This window comes from Lygodium microphyllum, chromosome 5 (assembly GCF_053477565.2).
Source record: "Lygodium microphyllum isolate KBCC chromosome 5, Lygodium_microphyllum_v1.1.10, whole genome shotgun sequence".
Lineage (NCBI taxonomy): Eukaryota > Viridiplantae > Streptophyta > Polypodiopsida > Schizaeales > Lygodiaceae > Lygodium > Lygodium microphyllum.
In genome coordinates this window covers 148,349,087-148,371,080 of record NC_141139.1, presented here as the reverse complement: position 1 = coordinate 148,371,080, position 21,994 = coordinate 148,349,087, and the positions used below count along the sequence as shown (strand labels likewise).

The following is a 21,994-nucleotide window of genomic DNA, read 5'->3' as shown; positions in this document are numbered from 1 at the left end:
GAGGATGATCTGCCAAGACATCCTCCTCCATCCATTTGGCATCCATTGGTGAATAGTTTTGAAAATTTACGAAGTACTTTTTGGAAACCTTACCCTTGATCTTCCGCTCTTTGTGTGCCAAAATCCACTCTAGTACCAGTATCTCATCGAGCTCTTCAACCTTAGGCTGAATTTCAGTAGATACATCCTCTGGCACATCGCCATGAAAGGGACTAAGTAAGCTCTCATGAAAGGCATTGTGTATCCGCTAGCGTGGAGGCAACTTCAGCTATAACATGTATCATTGATCCTCTCCAACACTTGAAATGCCCCATAGTATCACATACTCAACTTTGGATATGATCTCTCTTTTCCCTTCATCTTTTTCAGCTATGCCTTTTCAAAACGCAGCAACACATATTCGCCCTCCTTTGCAAAGTGCAAAACATGCTTATGATGATCAATTGCTCTCTTTTGCTTATCCTGTGATCTTTGAAGTGCATACTTAACCATCTGATAAGCTGCATCCATGCTCTCCATATAGTGATCAGCCTCAAAGATCTTATCTTTTGTGTGCAAAATAGGGGGTACTTTTGTACCACCCTCTACCACCTCAAAAGGAGCCTTATCGATGGAACTATGCATGGTTTTGTTATATGCGAACTCAACCAACGGCAAATACTGTTCCCTATGCTTTGTGGTTTGATACATAGCACGTCAAAAGATCTAAAATTGTGGAGTTAGCCTCCTCTGATTGACCATTAGTTTGTGGATGAAAGGATGAAGAGAATTTCGGTGTTGTGCCCATATTCTCAAACAATCCTTCCCAAAACAAACTTGTCGTTTGTGGGTCACGATCACTAATGATGGACTCAGGCATACCATGGTACTTAAACACATGCTGCATAAAAAGACGTGCCATATGATCAACTTTTGTCTTTTTCAGCTTGCTGCCTATTAGGATAGCTCCTTGCCAATGCGCCCTTCCTGCTCACAAATAAAGTATTTATTTGCAGCCATGAATTCTTTATATTGTGCACCATTTTTCCCACTCTTTCTCTACCATCTCTTCCTCTTTCCAGCCCTATTTTCACATCTGTCCTAATTTTCAACCTTTATTTCAGATCTACCTTTTTTCTTAGCCTTAGCCTCTTTGACATGTGACTTGGCATCAATGTCGTGGAACCTTGTATCTTTTCCATGCAGCAGTGCATTAGCTCTAGTAGCAATTTCTATGAGTTGAGACATGCTAGAAACAGTGGACTTCATGCAAAAATCATGTATATCCTTTGGCAAAACGCAAACATGGTTCTCCACCTGCACATGGAGGGGTATTGACCAATAAGAAGTGATAGGCAGCAAAGCATCCCAAAAATTCTTATTGTACTAATCCAAGTTCTTGCAATCCTTGGAATCCAATTGATTCCATGATACTTCAAAGGTACTTGTAAACCAATTTGAAGCAAACATTTGCATGAACTTGACCCAAGTAGTAGGTGCCTTTCCCTGAATGAGAAGTGTAGACCACCACTACAATGCATTTCCCTTCAAGAATGTGGATGCCTTGCATATCTTAGATGCCTCTATGAAGTTGCCTCTAGAATAGGTTGCACCAAAGTGCTGAATAAAAGAAAGTGCTTTCAGCCTATCTTGTGCACCTGTGAAAGGCTCAAACTTCACACTTTTACCACCTTCATCATAGTCCTTTGGCAGTCCTATGGGTGTCAAATTATCATAAATAGGCTGCTGCAAAAAGGGTGCATTTGCTATATTTACATGAAAACCATCATTATTAGATGCACTTGCATGACTGATACCAAATCCTTGTGCTTGAACAATCCTTGACGGTGCAGATACATGTTCATATGGCCCACTTTGTGCCCCAGGCATTATGCCTATGTTTCCATACATGGGATTTTGCATTTCTCTTGCATTACCGAGATACATTGGGTGTTGTGAACCATGCATTGGCTATTGCATACCATAGGGATTTGTGCCATACATTTCTGTAGGCAGTGCCTATTCAATCATAGCATGAAAAACGGTACCTCCACCAAAGTATCTTTGCTGCCCCATGCTTATATTTGCATGAATACCTTGCTGTCCATACTCCTATGGATTGGCACTACCAAGTGGGCCATGCATTTGCACTTGTTGTCCCATGGGTACCAACTATTTGTGCTCATCAAGCTTTTTTGGGCTCTTCCAAAGAAGGCTTAGGTATCTCCTTCAGTTCTTCTAGTTGTCCCTAAGCTTTATAAGAGGTCTTCTCTTTGCCTTTCCTGTCCTTCCTTGGGAGCACTCAAGAATGGAGTAAATTGGGGATCCTTTGCCAATTCAAAAAATAGTTTTTTGCTGTTCACATCTGATCCTTCAAGCTATCATCAAATTCTTTAGCCTCTTGATGTATAGAAGTGCCAACATTTGGATCATTTTCCATGTTTTCAGCTTGCTATCCATACTAAGAACCATGCCCAACATCAGTCATTGCATTTCCCCCCGAGGAGAGATGCATTCTCTCCACTTGATCCCATATCATTGTATGAAGACATACTTCTTGTAATTTATTGCTAAGAGCAACTTCAACAAGATTGCAGTGATCCCAAGTTGCAATCAAGTGCCATGAGCCCACCAATTCAAAGGATTTGGTAGTATTACAACACTAAGTATTGATTGCAAACTTGAATATAAAACTTTACCTACTAATCTTTGGACAATGGACACCCGATTGGCCCCAAAACTGATGCCCCTTTCTATATTTTCTTTAGCTTTATCGAAGTAGAAGTTGATTTACAATGGGATTCCCCCAATCCTTTTTAGAATCCAAACTCCGCTTGTTGTCCAAAGTGACCAACAAGTCTTCAATCAAATTTGCCTCTTGATTCGGGCAGTCAATTGGCCTTCACCCATTTCGAGAAGAGTGGGAATTTGGCCTTATAGGCTGGCTTGGCGCATCCAAGGGTACTCTTTAACTTGTACACCCACTTGGCCTTAGCAACCAATTTGGCCTTATAGGCTGGCTTAGGGCATCCAGGGATACTCTTCAACTTATATACCCACTTGCATAGCAAAGCATGTTTTCCACTAGGCAAAGAAACCAGAACCCACGCATGATTTTTTAGCAGTGAGTCATACTTTGATAGCATGACCCTCTCCCAAGAGTAACTATCACCTGTGCATATGGCCTCATCATAGCTAAGAGGCTCATCAGCATTTGTCACCATAACATAATGTATAGAGGGCGCAAAGCGATCAAGCTGATGTCTATCTCTAGTAAAATAGACTGTGCGGCCTATACATCCTGTCTAATATCATGATCCTAGGCCACTGGAGTATCAACTGCTGTAGGTGGTCTAGCTGACTATACAGTAATAGGAGACTCTTTCGGAAATATCACCTTGTGTATCTCAACGACCTACTCAGGCTGCTTATGCATTTTCTCGTTACAAAAAACAACATCATGGTTGCGGATGACTTTCTAAGCTTGTGGATCCTATACACGGTAGGATATCTCACCTACATCCCCGTAACCAAGACAGATGCATTTCACGGACTTAGGATCTAGCTTATTATGATTGTCCCTGAAAACATGGTAGAAAGTCTCACAACCAAAGATACACAAATGAGCATATGATGGAGGTTTTTCAGACTACACCTCCTCTGCAACCTGATAGTCAAGAGTAGTGCATGGGGACCGATTAATCAAATGTATGGCAATAGTAAGTGCCTTAGTCCAAAAGTGTTGCGGTAATCCTGCCTGGCTACTTCTAACTTGCTTCTAAATCATCCTATTCAGACTACACCTCCTCTGCAACCTGATAGTCAAGAGTAGTGCATGGGGACCGATTAATCAAATGTATGGCAATAGTAAGTGCCTTAGTCCAAAAGTGTTGCGGTAATCCTGCCTGGCTACTTCTAACTTGCTTCTAAATCATCCTATTCTTGCACTCAGTCATGCCATTTTAGCATGGGGTATACAGAGTGGTCAACTAATGCTTAATACCCCTCTCATCATAAAATTGCTTAAAGGCTTTAGATACATACTTGTGCCCATTGTTAAATCGTAGGCATTTCAGCCTATACACAAAGTGGTTCTCAACAAAAGCAAGCCAATGTTGAAAGGTAGCAAATACTTCCGATTTGTGCTTTATGGGGTATGCCTAGACCTTATGCGAGTAATCATCAATAAAAGTAATGAAATACTTCGCACCACCTAATGACTTGCAAGGCATACAAATATGAGAATAAACAAGAGCTAGAGGCTCATCTATGCGCATAATGCTAGACTTCTTATGCCAATTATGAGTTTGTCTGCCATAAAGACAATGGTCACAAGAATCAAAATACTTATAGTTAAAAGGTGGAAGATACTGCAAACATGTAAGCATTTTTATTTCCTTTAATGACATATATCCAAGGCAACGATGCAATAACAATATATGTGGTATGACAGTCATTGCCCAAACACAGTTACTTACCCATGCATGTAATGCTAGACTTCTTATGCGAGTTATGAGTCTACCTATCATAAAGACAATGATCACAATAATCAAAACACTTGATTAGGGGCAGAAGATACTTCAAATGAATAAGCATTTTCATTCCCTTTAATGACATGTGTCCAAGGCAATGATGCCATAACAATACACGTGGTATAGCAACTACTATCAAAACATGGTTGATAGGCTCACCTATGCGTGTAATGCTAGACTTCTTATGCGAGTTACAAGTCTACGTACCATAAAGACAATGATCACAAGAATCAAAATACTTATAGTCAAGGGGCCAAAAATACTGCAAATGGGTAAGCATTTTCATTCCCTTTAATGACATGTGCCTAAGCCGGCGATGTCATAATGATACATGTGGTATGGCAACCACTGCCAAAACATGGTTGATAGTTCCATATATAAGTAAGGGATAAAGAGTACCATACTTGGCACCTCATGCTATGACAAGTTCTCATGGGTAAGCTTCCATGAGAAATCACCAAAAGATACAACATAACCTGCATCATCCAACTGTCTAGCCGAAAGCAGGCTTTTGGTCAAAGCCGGAACATGGCATATATCATGTAAAGTAAACATATTGCCTGAAGGAAATTGTAGTTGGGGACATCTGCAATATCAACAATATCCAAGGCCAAGTCATTACCCAATTTAATAGATCATGTCATGCAGCAATAGGAGTGGAATCACTCTCGATGAGGAGTGACATAAAATGAATCCCCTGAATCAAGTAGCCAACAATGAGCATAGGTAGAGGAGGCATCAATTGATTGTGGAGCATCAAGAGAAGAAGTTGCAAGTATATAGTCATCATCAAAATCAGTCTATATGACATTAATCTCTTTGATCTTAACATTGGACTTGCTAGGGACAATACTGCGATTATAATTAGTTTCCTACAATTGATCCTTTCCCTTGTGCTTATCATCACACATTTTATGGCATTGTAACCGAATATGACCCTACTTTTCACAATAGTGACAGAGACTTACTACGAGATGTCCATGTAACTGAGAATAATACTTCTGAGAATCTCTACCATGGTCATTACTGCTCCTACCAAAAAGTGCACCCTCTATATCTTGCAATTTTAGTCTATTAGTAGGCTTATTTGCACACATAGCAGTACGGAATGTATCCCCTAAATCAGACGATGTAATCAACAAGAACAAGGGAGGAAGATTGTTCTTAAAATTCAATTTTCTATGAAGATAAGTGGCTGAAAGTAGATGAAACTCATTCAAGTGGGTGGATATGGAGGTCCCCTTCTTTATACTCCCTAACAATTATAGATCCATAGAACACTGAGCAGATGTGTAGATGCTATTTTTTGGGACTTCTTGGTTCCATACATGCACCTTTTGAGCATATTTCGCATGCCCGTTTGGTTTTTTATGCTTTGGTTAAGGATAAGATTTAGGTTGTCTTTGGAGGTTGATATTCGTGAGGGTGAGGTTATGGATATCTTGTTACACTTGCCCATAGATATTCATGAGGGTGAGGTTGATATTTGTGAGGGTGAGGTTATGGATATCTTGTTACACTTGCCCATGGGTAAAAGTCCCACTTGGGATGACCTCACTAATGAGTTCTTTGTGGCTTATGCTACTCGTTTGGTGAAACCCCTCACAGTACTGTGTAGTTAGGTTTGGGACATGGGGATCATGCCTACATCTTGAAAGGAAGGGATTATCAAATTGATTTTGAAAGTCTGTGCTTCGTCAATGTTGAAGCATTGGAGACCAATCTCACTATGGGCTCCATGTATAAATTTTTTTGGAAGGTAATGGCTAATCATCTCCATAAGCATCTCCTTGGCATTGCCCATCCTCATCAATATGGATTCATTAAGGGCATAAATATTTTGCACAATGTGTTGAATGTGTAGATGGGTATTGATTATGCAAAGTGTTCAAATTAGGAGATGGTCTTGGTTCAATTGGATTTGGAAAGAGCTTTTGACTACTCGGACTAATCTTTGCTTGCGGAACTTATACATGCCATGGGCTTTGGACCACGTATGTCTTATTAATATACACTATTAGTAATGATGCTGTTTCATGGGTTATACTGAATGGGGATGTGATTGAGCCCTTTGTCCTTGCACGCTCAATGAGACAGGGCTATCCTTTGAGTCCTCTATTTTTTGCCTTGGCGACCCATCCAATTCTTAGCATGTTATCCCATTTGATGGATATTGGATATTTGGCTGGTTTATCCCTTCCTTTTGGTCAGCTAGTCATTGGATGATGATACTTTCATGATCTTGAAAGTAGAAAGGGATAATCTCCGCAAGGCATTGGATGTCTTGAACCTTTTTGGACATGCTTCTGGCCTTTGTATTAATGCTTGAAATCCTCCCTTATCAGTGGTACTGAATTGGACCTGCAGACATTGGGATGGCAAGGCTTGGTGATACCCCATGGCAATGTCATCGGGCATCTAGGATATGCTTTGGGTATTGATACTCAGCCAAAGGACTTGCTAGAATGGATTTTTACAAAAATTTAAGGGTAAGTCTGTTTGTTGGAAATCTCAAGCAGCCTGGCCATTCCATGTTGATCTCAAAGTCGCGCAGACTATCATGTTACCTATGCTTACTTATTTTTTGCCACTTCTGCCCTGTCTACCACTACCTTGAATGATTTTACCAAGCACATCCCTTTCATGCTATGGAAAAGAACTCGTTGTCTGCAAGTATTTCTTGGATTTCTTAAAGCCATATTTACACCCCAAAAAGCATGGGAGGAGGAGTATTCTGGATGCTGAGATCCATATGGGATTGTGGCTCTTCATTGGTCACTTTTTCGAGCTATGTGCACTAATCATCATCCTTGGCTCTTTGGTATCCATTTCTTTCTAGAAGATTGAGGACTTGTGCATGGTAATACCACCATTTGGGGCTCGTGGTGGCACATCCTTAACATTGTTGGTTAGTTCTCCACATCTTTCTCTTTCTTGGTGAATCATTTGGTATATAATGGAAGCTAGTTCTACAAAAACTGCAATGGCACCTAGCAAAGGATCATTTGGTTGCTAACTCTTTCCAGGTGGAATTGTTGGCTATGTCAAGGCTATTTTCTTGGGATGGGAAACAAGAGGACCGATCCAAATTTAACCACATGGCACGTTTGGGTTTAACTTCTATTCCTGATGCCACCTTGGGGAGCCATAATGTGTTGATGTCTTTTCGCATAGCGAGGAGCCATTTTTGGATCCTTTGGGATATTGTGACTTATGGGGTCAGGATTTGATAGTGTTGTAGCATAGGTAGCCCTTTCTTGCCCTTGATATAGATCTTCCTTGGAAGGATTGACATCTTTTGGGATGGCTAAATCTTGAAAAGGCTTTGGATAATTAGGTGTATCATCTCATGATCAAAGATCACCATTGTTTGGTCACCGAAGCCAATGCTGTTTAGGGCCTACACAAATCTAAGGCTTGGTCGAAAATGACTATGATGCAAAGTTGGCTGAACAAGACTTCAAATGCAAAGTCTTTCTTTGGAGAGTGATGATTGGTGGACTTTCCCTTAATTCGGCTCTTTTCAAGCACCAAATCTCGAATGACAACTTTTTCTTTTTCACTACTAGTGTGGAATCCTCACACCATAGATTTATTTCCTGCTCTATGGCCAAAAACATTTGGTCCTTCCTCTTTGATATTTGGAGAGCTGTAGTTGGGCTGTCTATGTACCCCCTAGACTAGGTCTTTGCTAAGGCAAAATTTTCCACTCATGTGCAACCACATAGGAAGATTTTGTTCCATTTGCTGTTGGCAGAATTGGGTTTTCCAAAATGTATTTGTTTTTGATTCAGCCTCCAATGTCCACGGACACATATCTAGGCTCAAGAGCTTTTTGGATTAGCAGTTAAGTCTCATCAAACATGATGATATTCTCCCTAGGGAGGACTTTGTTCCTCGGCATACGACAATTTCTTTTGTTCCTTTGCCGCCATGACTTTTGTTTTCCTCATGTGATTTGATATAATATAATTACCCATTACGAGAGAGAGAGAGAGAGAGAGAGAGAGAGAGAGAGAGAGAGAGAGAGAGAGAGAGAGAGAGAGAGAGAGAGAGAGAGAGAGAGAGAGAGAGAGAGAGAGAGAGAGAGAGAGAGAGAGAGAGAGAGAGAGAGAGAGAGAGAGAGAGAGAGAGAGAGAGAGAGAGAGAGAGAGAGAGAGAGAGACGATGGCGAGAGCGAGTGTGATGGAACTAGCTGCCCATCCATAAACAAAGGAATGCGTTGCATAATAAGAGCCCGTACTTCTGCAGAACGAAACAGAACCTCAAAGAACCCCTTCGGGCCATCATAAATCTCTTCAACTAGGGGAACCTGCATACGCCCTGAAGCATCATCTGGACACTATTCAGAACTGACAAGCATAGCTTGTAGCCAAGCTCGAATTCTGGTGATCAAAGGAATCCTTCTAGTAAAATAAAATATGGCTGCCCTCTCATGGAAAGCAGCTATCTGTTGTAGGACTAGGTTGGTTCCCATGACTGCTACTACTTGATCCCCTTCCGGTAATGTGTTAGCTTTATCCTCAATACTGTGAACATAGTTTGACATGAGATGATTGGCAATGGCCAGCATGAATTGTAAAGACCCATTAGATTGCGGACACGAAGCATGAACCTAAGGCTGAGGCAAATTCGGGCCGAAGACCGGTTCTTCCATCGACATCCTACAATGTTTGCCCATCTCTTCACTATCCAACAACGGGCCGCGCTCATCTGCCAATGAATCACCATCCGAGTCAACCAAGTCTTTGTCATTCCCCTGCCCGATCTACTGATCGAGAAAGGCCATATCGATACCATTATATTCTTGCAGGTTTGCCATAGCAGAAGTAGATTCCGATCCCAAAATTCTTCCTCTGTCTCTCTCTCACTCTATGCAACACCCTCGAAATGTGCTCCAGGCTCTCTTTTCTGAGCTAAAATGACCAGAGCCAGAAGAACTGATACAGAAAGGAATGTGAATGAAAGGATTCCCAGGTCCGCAGGGCGTCGGCTTGATGTTGACATCAGAGCAGAATAACCGCACGTAGGTAAGCGGATGTGCAAAAACAGGGATCCACAGTACCCTGTTTCAGCTGCACAAGAAGAGTAGGCCGAGATGCAATGGCAGAAGCAAGAGGCGAGACGAAGAGCAAGTCGTCGTCGAGCGTGGGTTGCAGCGAATGAGAGACGAGGCAAACTGCACGAACATGTGACGAGAACAAAAGACGGGTCCACACACATGCGACATACAAAAACCCTAAGCGAGATCATGCCCATGGCTGAATTTCAGGACATGCTGAGATAGGCCTACCCAATTTGGGTAGAGGTGGTGGATTTTCCTGTGCATCTTTGGAGACTTCTACCTATGGTACTGAGAACCCTTGGGGAGGTTCTGGTGGAGCCTCGGTTGGCTTCTCATAATAGGAACCAGGCATATATGCTGTGGGATATAGGCAAACCTCACCCGGCAAAAATTCGTTTTGAAGTTCCAGGCTTACAAACACTGGTATATGAGTTGAAATGGGGTACTTTTGCAGGACACTGTTTCAGATGTGGTCAGTTGGGCCATTTTGTTTCAGTATGCGACAAAGATACAGAGGCAGTGCAAGGCCCTATTGATCAAGATATGGAAATGCAAGACCACCACCCTCAGCACGTGTTTCAGCAAACAGTACTTGATCCAGAGCACCTTCCCCAACAAGGTCGTGAGGAAGGCAAGAAGAATGATCATTACGAGGGTGGGGAGCATTCTTCGACTGTGGTAGCGTGAAATTTGTCTCCTCGGGAGGATTCTTGGGTCATTGTGGTCCGTCGTAATGCTAGGCAAGATTCTCGATTGGATCGTGCCCATCCTTGGCCGCCCCCAATCACTCAGACCTTTCAATGCAAAGGTAGGGGTTTTTATATGAAACCTCAATCTTTGCGTACCGCAGTAGTGGAAGATAGAAGGACTTCTAATTCAGCCTTGCGATCCGATGCCCGTGGAAGGCTTGTGCTGCCTCGAGACGGTTTCCGCTCCCAGCAACTGCAGTTGCCTTCCAGAGTTTCGATTGCGGGTTTGCAGAGAGCGGATCTTGTAGATGTTATACGTACGAAATGGAGAGATTCTAGGCTGCCAAGGTTATAGATGTAAAAGGGAAAGGGAAAGTGATGGTTTAGTAGTTTTTCTTATTTTCTGATTGATCATGAAACTTGCTTTGTGGAATGTAAAAGGTATTTCTTCAGGCAACAAGCAGTATCGGCTGTGGAAAGTTGTGCTTGCTGGAAATTGGGATTTTTTTTTTTGCTGTGGAGCACAAACAACCTTCCTTGGCTGGATCTTCTTATGTGTATAAGGATTATGCGGTTTTTTTTAGTGGTCGTGCTCCATACAAATCGGGAGTTATGTTGGCTGTCAAATCCTCCCTGCAACCATCATTGGTTTCTCAAGATACCTGCGGCCGATTTCTAATCCTGGAAATATGTTATGAGGGGGAGGTTTTGTGGATTGTAGGCGTGTATGCTTCTTCTAATGCAAGGGATCGTCGTCAGCTTTGGGATGACCTGCACTGCCTTGCCTTGGCTCTGTTATGGGTGACTTTAATGCCTGTGTTTTTGCAGATCAGGCGACCTCTCCGCATTCGGTTATGGATGGTCCTGAGCGGCAGGCTTGGGTGAGCAAGCAAAAGAAAGAGAGGTGTGGGCTATGGCGGATGGAGTCAGAGAGCAAGAGAGACAGACTCAAGATGTGGGAACTCCAACAGTCACAATGTGTGACCAACCTTCCCTCTATTCAAATGTCACTGAAAGAATAAAGAATGAAATGATAGTAATGGGTACCCATGTGCAGGTGTAGGTACTATCAATGTAGCAATACATGGGTGGCTAGGCATAGGCACCTTTACCCCCAACATGCTCCATCCATCATAGCTCTTACTTTGCTCTTGCTTTCGCGGACTGAATAGAATTTACATCTGCCAAAGTGACTTCTTTCTTCCTGCAGTCATTGATATGTGGGTGGAAAGACAACATGTTCTGTTAGATCATTACCCTTTGGTCCTGGAAATGAGCCACAGACCTGTTCATGCATTCAAGGCTCTCCTTGCCCATTTGCCTCTTCGGTTTAATCAATCTTTTTTGCAGAAAAATCAGTTTTTGGTAGATGCTCAGCACTTGATAGCTTCTTTTAGCTTGAAGGTTCTATCTACAAGAATGGAAGCATGGGGGGTTTTTAGGGATAATGCGCGAGCATTATCTCGACAATATGGTATTCAGCATGCTTCCTTGTTTCGAGCTGAATTGCAACATGCTCAAGCTTTATTAGCCCATTCCTTGGCTTTGTGTCAGACTAGGGTTTCCGATGATGACCTGCTCACTTGCATTGAATGGCTGAAAGGCAGGGTCCAATCTCTTCAGGAAGAGGAGTATGTAAAATACAAAGCGTTAGCCAGAGCCGAAGCTTTACATGATAACAACAGTCAAACTCATAAATTTTTTGCTCGTCTACATCAGAAATATGCCCGGGAAAATATTGTGCGCATAGAGGACGAGCAAGGTGATATGGTGATTGATCCTGCCTCCATTATTCAAATGACAATTGAATTTTATAGGGCCCTGTTGAGTCCGTTTGATGGCCAAGGCAAAAACGTCGAGGTTGAAGCAGAAATATGGGTCGGATCCATGGAAGATTAGTTCATTACTATTGGAATTACCCCAACTAATCAATGAATGATGGACAAGTTAAAGTTAACAAGAGAAGCCCGAATTTGGTGGAAAAAATGGTGTAAAGACCAAGGAATCTCCGAAGCATTTGTTAGTTGGGATGTATTAAATGATGCAGTGCGAGGCCGATATGGTCTGCCAGCATACCGTATGCAGAAGATGAATGAATTCATTGGTCTAAAGCAACTTGGACCAGCACTGCATACCAGTTTATTCGTAGATTATGGGAAATATGTCCTCTATGCCCTTCTTGTCTTCAAATTATTCCTGCCTATTCCATTTTCTTAGATGGACAGCCCTATGGCACATATGGCGTACTCGCAATGCCTTTATTTTTGATTCAGCATCGGGCATCCATGGGCATGTGGCCCGTGTGCATGGATTGGTCTTATGGCAAATCACTTCTATGATGTCACCAAACTTGGTCCTTCCAGACATTGCTGCTCCTTGGCTAGCGATTGTTCGCTCTACTCCAGCTGTTCTTTCTGTCTGATTTATTTGAATTGGTCATGTAATAGGTTGTTCTGAGAAGCCTACTCACATCTTATAAATTTCTACAGTGACAGTGTGAGAGAGATTGAGTATGCTGACTTGATGGTCTGATGTAATAGCATTTAAGAGATACAGTGAGAATGTTGACCTGATGGTCTCATGTAAATATTTACTACTTAATTCAATTATCTTCACGAAAAAAAAAGAGAGAACATGGGCCTTGTATTGCTCTTAATGGAGGGATTATGGAGGAAATTGCCTTATCTCGGTCCCTTAGGCAAGGCTGTCCTCTCAGCCCTTTGCTGTTTGCTTTGGTAACTCACCCCATGCTCTCATTACTGGATAAGTTGGCAGCTCAAGGTTAGACAGTTGGCTTGACTCTTCCCAGTGGTGACCAGCTTGTGGGTCAATCTTTGGCAGATGATTCTTTTATGTTCCTTAAGGCGGATCGTATTAATGTTAACCGGGCACTGGTGGCCTGGAATCTTTTTGCTTTGGCATCGGGTTTTCACATTAATACTTAGAAATCCACCCTTCTCTCTTGTACGGAGAATGATTTGCAGGCCTTGGGCTGGAATAGAATTGTGATTACAAGGGGTAATATAACCAGGCACTTAGGATATCCTATTGGTGTGGAGGTTGCTCCCCGAGCCTTGCTGGATTGGATGGCCTCCCGAATTCATGATAGGTTCATGTATTGGAAATCCCAGAGTTGGCCACTACAAGTTAGACTAAAAGTGACTCAATGCATTATGATCAGTATGATCTCATTCTTTCTGCCATTGCTTCCTTGGACTAAGAAGTCCATTTTGGATTTGGTTCAGCCTATCAGATTTATGCTCTGGAAAAAGAAAGGCAATCGTTTGGGCCAGGTATTGATCTCCTGGCAACATGTGACCACTCCGAAAAGGATGGGGGGGTGCAGCTTTGCTAGATGTCAATTTGCATATGGCCGCTTTGAGGCTATCCCTGTTGCAAAGTCTATGTACTTAGTGTCATCCTTGGTCAGACATTGCCAAATTCTTCATAGAAAAGAATGGCATCTCTCATGGTAGCATGGTTATTCATGCCTCCTCGTGGCATATGCTTAATTCTACAAGGCCTTTAAAGGTCTCCCAGTCTTTTCTCCTTTCTCATTTGATAGCTTCCTGGCAAGAGATGCTTTGTTTTGCAGTTTGGCGTCCCTTGGATATTCGTAAAGAGGAAAATTCGTTGCAAGAAAAAATACTGGCTTCTTGAGGTTATTGGATTGGCCACTAAAAAATTTTGCAGCGAGACAAATTCAATCAGATGGCTAGGTTGGGGTTGAACACAGTCCGTGATGGTGTTATTCCTGGGCAGCCCCGTTTTTATTCCTTTAGGCATATTCATCAGTACTTTAGGGTGCCTTGTGGATACAGGGACATTTGGTCGTTCATCCAGGACAGTCTTCAGAGGTTCTTTCCTTTGCCTGTGTTACAGCCATTGGATCCTTGGCGTGACTGGATGTTTGTGCTTCCTGATGACTTTGGGAAAAGGTTAGCTGATCAGATATATCATCAGATGGTGGAAGCCAAGAATTGGGTCATGGGGAAAGTGAACAGGCTATGGCATCGTAGGGACAGTAAAAAGAAGTGGCGGGAAAGATTTATCCAGCTTTGGAAGTCTAAGATCCCGTATCAGGGAAAAGTGTTCATGTGGAGTCTGCTCATTGGGGGTCTTCCAAACAGGTGAAGTGCTCCGTGCCCGAAAGATCTTTGCTGGGCGTTGTGTTTTCTGAACTATGTGTGATGAGAAATTGCTTCACCTCTTTGTCTCTTGCCCTGTGATGCAATAGATCTGGTTTTCATTTCCTGTGTGTGGTTCTCAGTGACTCAGCACCGCCTATCGGTTCGTTCCTGGCTTATGGGAAATATGTCCTCTATGCCCTCTTTGAGTTCAGATTGTTCTTGCCTATTTCATTTTCTTAGATGGACAGCCCTGTGGCATATATGGTGTACTTGCAATGCCTTTATTTTTGATGCAGCATCGGGCATCCATGGGCATGTGGCCCGTGTGCGTGGAATAGTGTTATGGAAAATCTCCTCTATGATGTCAGCGGGCCTGGTTCTTCCGGATATTGCAGCTCCCTGGCTGGCGATTGTTCGCTCTACTTGAGTTGTTCCTTCTGTCTGATCTATTAGTACTGTTCATGTAATAGGTTGTTCTGGTTGTTCTGAGAGCTTGCAGGCCTCATGTATATACTAGTTACACAGAGAGTGAGAGAGACAGAGAATGTTGACCTGATGGTCTGATGTAAATATTCACTATCTAATTCAAATTTCTTCACGAAAAAGAGAGAACATGGGCCTCTTTGAACATAGATATAATATAATACAGTCATTTCAATAGAAGAATTCTGTAGACACACAAGCATGCATGCCTTGTACCTTGCCTCTCTAAACCAATGTTAATTCTTGGATTCTGCAAATGTGATTCCAAGCCTCAAATTTAAAAAGAATAGAAAAATGCAATGCCCATGCAATACAGCATGCTTTTAATGTGCATAAACAGCTGTTCATAACATTGGATGTATACCTATGTATGCAAGCACTACATGTGCTAAATAAAAGCAATGCATAGATCTAATCAAGTATACTATTCTCTTCCAAATAGGATGTTTGTATGCTAGCTGATGAGCAATGACATTCTGTTTAGACAAAAGTTGAAAGTTTCCTACAGCTTGTGCGCACATTCCCACGCTCCAAAAGTTATTTGCAATTCGTACAAGAAGTGGATCATCCTTTTTTAAAGACTCAGTCAATCTTTCAAGAGTTTTCCAGTCTCCAAGTTTGTAAAGGCAGTGTGCTATGCATGCATTGTTTTTGGACCTTTCATAAAACTTTTTCGCTCCTTTCCAATCTTGCCTGTCTAGAAAGTATTTACCCATGCTGTCATAAGTTAATTGAATTATAGAATCATCTCCAAGTTTGGAAACAACCAGCTTTTCAAGCCTGCAAAATTAAAGAAAGGAAACATATTAAGTGACACAAAACATCATGCACAGGAGATGGTCAAGAAAATATAAATGGCTATGATATTTCTGCAGATTCCATCCAATCAGGCAACAAAATAAACAAGAATAACACTATATTATGACACGCCCTGTCATTTTAAAATTGTGCAAGAGTTGAGTTGAATGCTTGGAGTACCCAAGTCCACAAATGTTCTATAAGTTGCATGGTATGATGCCATTCATTCTTTACAATTGTAGTTATTGCCATATTAGATAGGTTGCATTGTCTGCCACCATTTTAAGAGCACATTACCTTTGCATCTAACCTCTATGTGCAAACTATTCTGCACATATCCTGCATGAAATAAGCCTGACCATTTTACTGTAATGTGTCATTATCAATTGCTGTCTCACTTGTTCATCATGGTAACTATCGGCTACAAATGAGCTGCACTTCATAGTGGTACTTTTTTTCAAGATTAATACAATTATCTATTATAATGGTACCTTTTTTTAAAGAGAAACAAAACTATATTAGTAGCACCATAGAGAATGCGCCCCCCCCTCCCAACAAAGTACCAAGAATCCTGCAGAGAGCATGATAAATATATCATACACACAATGGTTATGTGAACAACCAATTTGGTGGGCAATAATGCCAGACCAGATGAGGGGGTAATTGCAAGAAGGTACTAGAGTCCCAGTCCACAAGAAGGCATCTCTCTTCCTCATCTTCTTAGCGCCACCCTGCTGCCTCTCCATTCTCTCAAATAGAGTATGGATAATCTCTATCCAATCCTTGAGAGTCTCTGCAGTAAAAACATTCTGGAGGTCTACAGCATGGCTACACCTCACTTTTTTTGCAAGTAAAATGTGGCTGATTATATTACTGAAAAAAACTGATTACAACGGAGTACTCATGCTCAACAGACAAGCTGGAGCTGATGAAAAGTCATTGATACATCATATATACAAGCCTCTCAAGGTGGTCTGGGGGGGATCGGGGCAAGAAGCCATGGAGGGTGTATCACCATCTGGGGCTGCCTGCCTGCATCACGAAGAACAGGTCCTAGCCGCCCCAAGTGCGCACGAAATGACATCGGAGCTCTTGACGGGCCCTGGACTCGTCCTACACCTGATCCCACCGGCCTCGAAGGGAGTGGATGATGGAGGTCCAGAGCTCTGCTAAGGTTGCTTGTACTGAAATTCTCTCTCTGCCGAAAGCCACCTGACACCGCGCCTTCCAAATATACCAACAAGTAAGACTCCCTATGATTTCCCATACGTCAGAGCGGTCTACTGTCAGCTCCAGTACACCTGGTGGATGGGTAGAGCCTCTAAACCCACCACTGCGCACGATCTTGCCTCGATAATGAATATCGTATCCTGCATCCCGGCCTCATACAGAAGGTGACGGCCCTCGCTGACTGCCTGCCAGCAAAAAGCTCCCCAAGAGATACATCCAAGGCTGGGTGCTATGCGGTGAAGGATGCGGCATACTCCTCTCCACACGAGCTGTGCCGCCTCACACGACCACAGGCAGTGCTTTGGGGTTTCCATAAACTGTTGTGTGCAGCACTTACAAACTCCCTCCTGCTGCATCTCAAGCCAGCTTCCCACCGCCAAGCCTCCAAGTGCCACCAGCCATAAAAAATACAATACCCTCCTCCGCCTCCAGCTGTCCCATAGGCGACACCAAAAGGTCCGTCGGAACAGCTTCGTGATGCTGTGCTCCGCCTAGTGCCTGCTACGTGACGGCGCCCAATCCATATCCTCCTACATCAATACATATCTGCCAATCTTGGCGGTGTACTCCAGGAACCTCGGTGGCTTCTTGGCGACCATAGTGGCCGGCGAAAGCCACTCTCGCGGATCCCACTCCAGCTCATCAAGTGGCCGTCCTTCCTAGATCCAGAGACGCCACTCCCTAAGCTCTTGCCAAAAGACCAAAGGGTCCAACCTCCATGTCTTCTCCTGAAGGCCAATCACCCGGATCCTCTTCCATGAAAGGACAGCTATCTCCTCATCCTGCTGCCCTCTGTCAAGAGCTAGACGCCCCCCCTCCTGCACTGTGAAAAAGGTCCCAGGTGGAGCGCCACCCACTCTTCCTGCCACCTATAAGGGGATGCCTGCTGGTGAAAACCTAGCGGTCCATACCTCCCCGGGCTCTATTGGCTCTCATATCGGGGGAGCAAGCCACTTGTGAGATATTGCTGCATCTATCTCCCTTCTCCTCGGCTCCACTCCTCGTTGGCATCTTGATACTTGTTGCAACACCTCCTCGTCCACCATCCTGTACACCTCCCGCCATGTCCTGATGGTACGAGCCGGGCCAGCCTCCCAACCAGCCCATTGTATATGGGGGCGCTCGCCAATTTGTGCCCCTTCCCGGTCCCTGACCTGGGGGTTTCAAATCACCGACTGATGGTCTATCTCCTCTTGGCAGCTTGGGGGGCTCTAGATTAGGACCTTATCGAGGCCCTGCCACACGCGGAGCAAGCTGCGTAGGAAGGGTAATCTAGGGGGGGTGATTTGGCCTGACCTGAAGATCCATCTCAGGGACGGCCTCCACTCACCGCCAAGTCTCGGTTTACAGTCTTGAAGACCCTCCTGCAATAGGACCTTCAAGGTCTGCCCTCTCGGTGTGAGGCCACGGACAACTAGCTTGCCCAAGAGGGCCATACTCTGATACTCTGGGTTTATGATCCCAAGCCCTCCCTTTGACTGATGTCGTATGATAGTCTCCCACGCCACCTTGGCCCTGGAGTCCCTGGAGCCGTCGGACCCAGACCAAAGGAAATTCCGCACTAGGCGGCGAAGCTGCATTACGCAGGAAGAGGAGAAGCACCAACACGAGGCAATGTACCTAGCTGTCGCTAGGAGGACCTGGTTAACTACTAGGGCTCGGCCGGCTAGTGAGAGGCGAGCTGCGCTCCAATAGGTCAGCTTCCTCTGAATAGAATTGAGGATTGGAAGAAACTGTTGGGCGGGAGTGATGTTGAGTCCCACCTGGAACCCTAGGTACCGAACGGTCTGTCCTTTGCTCACCCATCTAAATCCTAGGTGGACGCCCCACTCTGTGCTAGAGTCCGGGTCTGTGAGGAAACCAACCAACTTTCTCTAGTTGACTTTTGGTCCCACTGCAGAACAGAACACCTCGAGAGCTAGCCTCACTCTCTCCAGCATCAACTCGTCGTCCTCTATGTAGAGCGCCGTATCATCTGCATACTCTAAGTCTAACAACTCGGTCTCCTCTCTTACTGGAAGTTGGAGGCCACGTAATCCGCTCACACGTGATCTGAGGAAGTGAGACATTGCCTCTGCAAAGAGAGCTGAGCCCACTCTGTCGGCTCAAAGAAGGTAAATACATTGTCCAGGATGCTCCCATCCTGGACAAAGCCTGTCTGTGTGTCATGGATGATGTCTGGAAGCACGGGGCGTAGTCACCTACCAATCATCTTTGCCAGTGCCTTATAGGCCACAGACAACAAGGTGATTGGTCTCCATTGGGAAAGCTCCAACCGGTCTCCCCCTTTGGGGAGAAGACTAATAAGGCCTGCCGAAAGACTCCCTGGCATCTATCTTGAAGTGAAAATCTCCTGAAAGGCTATCAGTAGGGGGTCCTTCACCACTTCCGAGAAGGTAGTGAAGAAAGCCTTAGAGAGGCCATCCTCTCTCGGGCATTTTTGCCCGTCCTGTGTATGGAAAGCCTCCTCTAGTTCCTTCTTTGTGAAGGGGGCTAGGAGGGAGCATCCCATCTCCTCTATGACGAGGGACGGGATGTTATCCCAGACCTGCTGTCTACATCACTGTCCTCTAGGTGAGGCTGTCTCCTGCTGGAAGAGACGACAGTAGTAGTCGGTGGCAATCTCCATCACCTCGTCTAGGCTAGAACAGGTCCTCCCATACTGATCTTGAAGGCTCCGTATCTGCTCTCCTGAGGTGCGAGGCTAGTGCACGTAGAAAAACTCTCTGGACATCGTGTCCTCCTTCCGCGCCCAGAAAGATGCTGAGGTGCGGAAAGAGAACTCTGAGCGCCTGTCCTCTAGGCCAGCAATGGCTGCTCGCGCGTGCACCTCCTGTGCGTGGAGAGTGGGATCCCTTGGTGCCTCTTGTAATAATCTCTGCGTGGTTGAAAGGTCCCGCTGGAGTGCTCTCTCCTTCTCCCAGCTCTGCTGCCTGGCCTGTATGGCTGCCTTTTGGCAAATTCTGCTCGACTCAGCTAGGACCTTTGCAACCTCCTCTGCGATCTCGTCCCTCCTGCCCCACTCTCTGGTCAAAATTTGCTCTATCTGTTTCGTCACCTCCTCCCTCCTATAGATCGAGCCAGGGATCTGACAAGATCGTGTATCTAGGGCAGATGCTGGGGGATCTAGTGTCAAGAGAACCGGGCGGACAATGTGGTGCCCGCCAACTGCCCACCAATCTGGCCTCCCCGAGAGCCTCCCCACTCTCCCACATAAAACCTGTCCAACCGCTCCAGCAGCAGGACTCCACCTAGCCGCCTGTATCCCCAAGAGAAGTCCAGCGACCTCTCCCTCCTGTGGAAGGCAGGGTCTCTCCAGGCATCACGTGCTCCTACTGCCGGTAGAAAGACCTCCCATGCCTCTTGCTCCTCCCCGGCCATGCCCTGGTAGTTTCTCCCTCTGCCCTAGTGGTCCTCCAAAGCCTCCAGGTTGTTGAAGTCTCCTCCAACAATCTAGGAGTCCACCTCTAGGAGTCCTTCCGCGATCTCCATCCCCAGAACTTGTTGCGTGCGCTAACCTCCGTAGAAGCATAGATATTAAGGACTCCAAGGCATGAGTCCCCAATATCCAATCTGATCCATAGCACCCTCCCTGCCACTATCGTCCTGTGGTCTTGTACACAAGCGGTAAGACTCGGACCAATAGAGGTGCATACGCCTCCACTCCTGCCGTGGGCACCTATCGGCCGGACCATAGGAGTGATAGATGTTCCAGGTGGTACTATCAATGCATCTATCATCCATGCTGAGAGTGAGACTCTGTGCACTGGTAAAAATGGGCCGCCTGTGCCAGGGGCCACTCGATCACATCCCTCGGAGCTCTCCACTGTGGAGGGGCTCGAAAGATAATGCTCAGGTGAGGGACCTCGGCACCGGCCCACCAGTTAATATCCATCATACAACCAGGCCACTGCTGTGCAAACAATGCTAGTCCTTCTTCTCCCATCCGCTGTGAGGTATGGTCCACCACCTGACTCTTCAAGTCTTTCTCTATGTGTCATCGTCCACTTCTCTGAGTGAGAGGACTGAAGAAAAAAGGCGTATTTTGGTCCATCCGATGGTGCTAGTAGATGGACCTTGCCCCTCCTTGACTTACGAACCACGAAGATCCCCATCTCTAGAGGTAGTGGGAACTCTCCGCGCTCCGCAACTCTCAAGTAGGACCATGGGCCACTGCGGAAGAACTCCTGTGGAAACAGGTGTGCCTGTCTCGGGAAAGTATGGCGGGCGGCAGGGGTGGATGAGCTGGTGGCTGTATGGGAGGGGAAGGACTATTGGTGCGAGGAGGATGTAGGCGTGTGTGGCTTATCACCTCCTAGATCATCACCTCCTATGGGAGGAGGGGGGGAGGGTCTGGGGGGGATCACCTGAACCAGGTGCGGATCAAGGGTGGTACTCGATATGAGGGGTGGTGGGGGGGAGGATGATCGAGGGATGGTGGGATGGATGGAGGTACATGGCAGGTGTGGGGGGGGCTGGTGGCCCGGGAAATGGGGGGCTGTGGGCCAGGGTCAATGGGGGAGGGAGCATGGGATGTGGTGGGAGGTGGGTTGGGGGCTGTGGGGACTCAGGAGAGGTAGTCTGTGGCGTGGGTGGTGGATGTGGGGGGCTACGGACCTGTTGGGTGGGGTGGGCAGGGGGGGTTGTGGTAGTCCACCTGCTCCCTACTACCGAGACTGGGTTTGAGATGCTGGCTGCGGCCCCCCTACCGCCTCCCTCTCTGTCGTCTCTAGACCCGTGTGAAGCCGTCAGTGTCCACCTGCGGGCCTGTCGGCGGAGCCACCTTGGCTCCGAAACGTGTGCAACCTGCTGCCTGATGACCAAAGTCATGGCAGCACAGGCATTGCCTTGGCTGCCCTGTCACAATGACCTGCTACCTAAAGGAGTGCCTGCCCACCTCAATCTCTAGGAACTGTGGGATATTCTTGACCTCTTTCACTGTCACCAATACCTTTCGGACTCCTGCAGCAGTCACTGCATCCGCGAAGGACGCGGGAAGGATAGTGCCGAATATCCGTCCAAAGTCTTCCACCAACTGGCGATACTCTATTGCCAGGCCAGAGAAAGGAAGGGTGACCGGGTGCTGAA

The 21,994-nt window shown here is 45.4% G+C and overlaps 1 protein-coding gene across 1 annotated transcript in view; it reads right to left on the bottom strand.

The window, feature by feature from the left end:
* LOC148036517 (uncharacterized) overlaps positions 1-21,994 on the bottom strand; it is a 307,373-nt gene that overhangs the window by 31,735 nt on the left and 253,644 nt on the right. Inside the window, exon 16 of the mRNA XM_087678942.1 lies at positions 15,385-15,658. Coding sequence (XP_087535068.1) covers positions 15,385-15,658 — 274 coding nt within the window. The remainder of the gene's footprint in view (positions 1-15,384; positions 15,659-21,994) is intronic.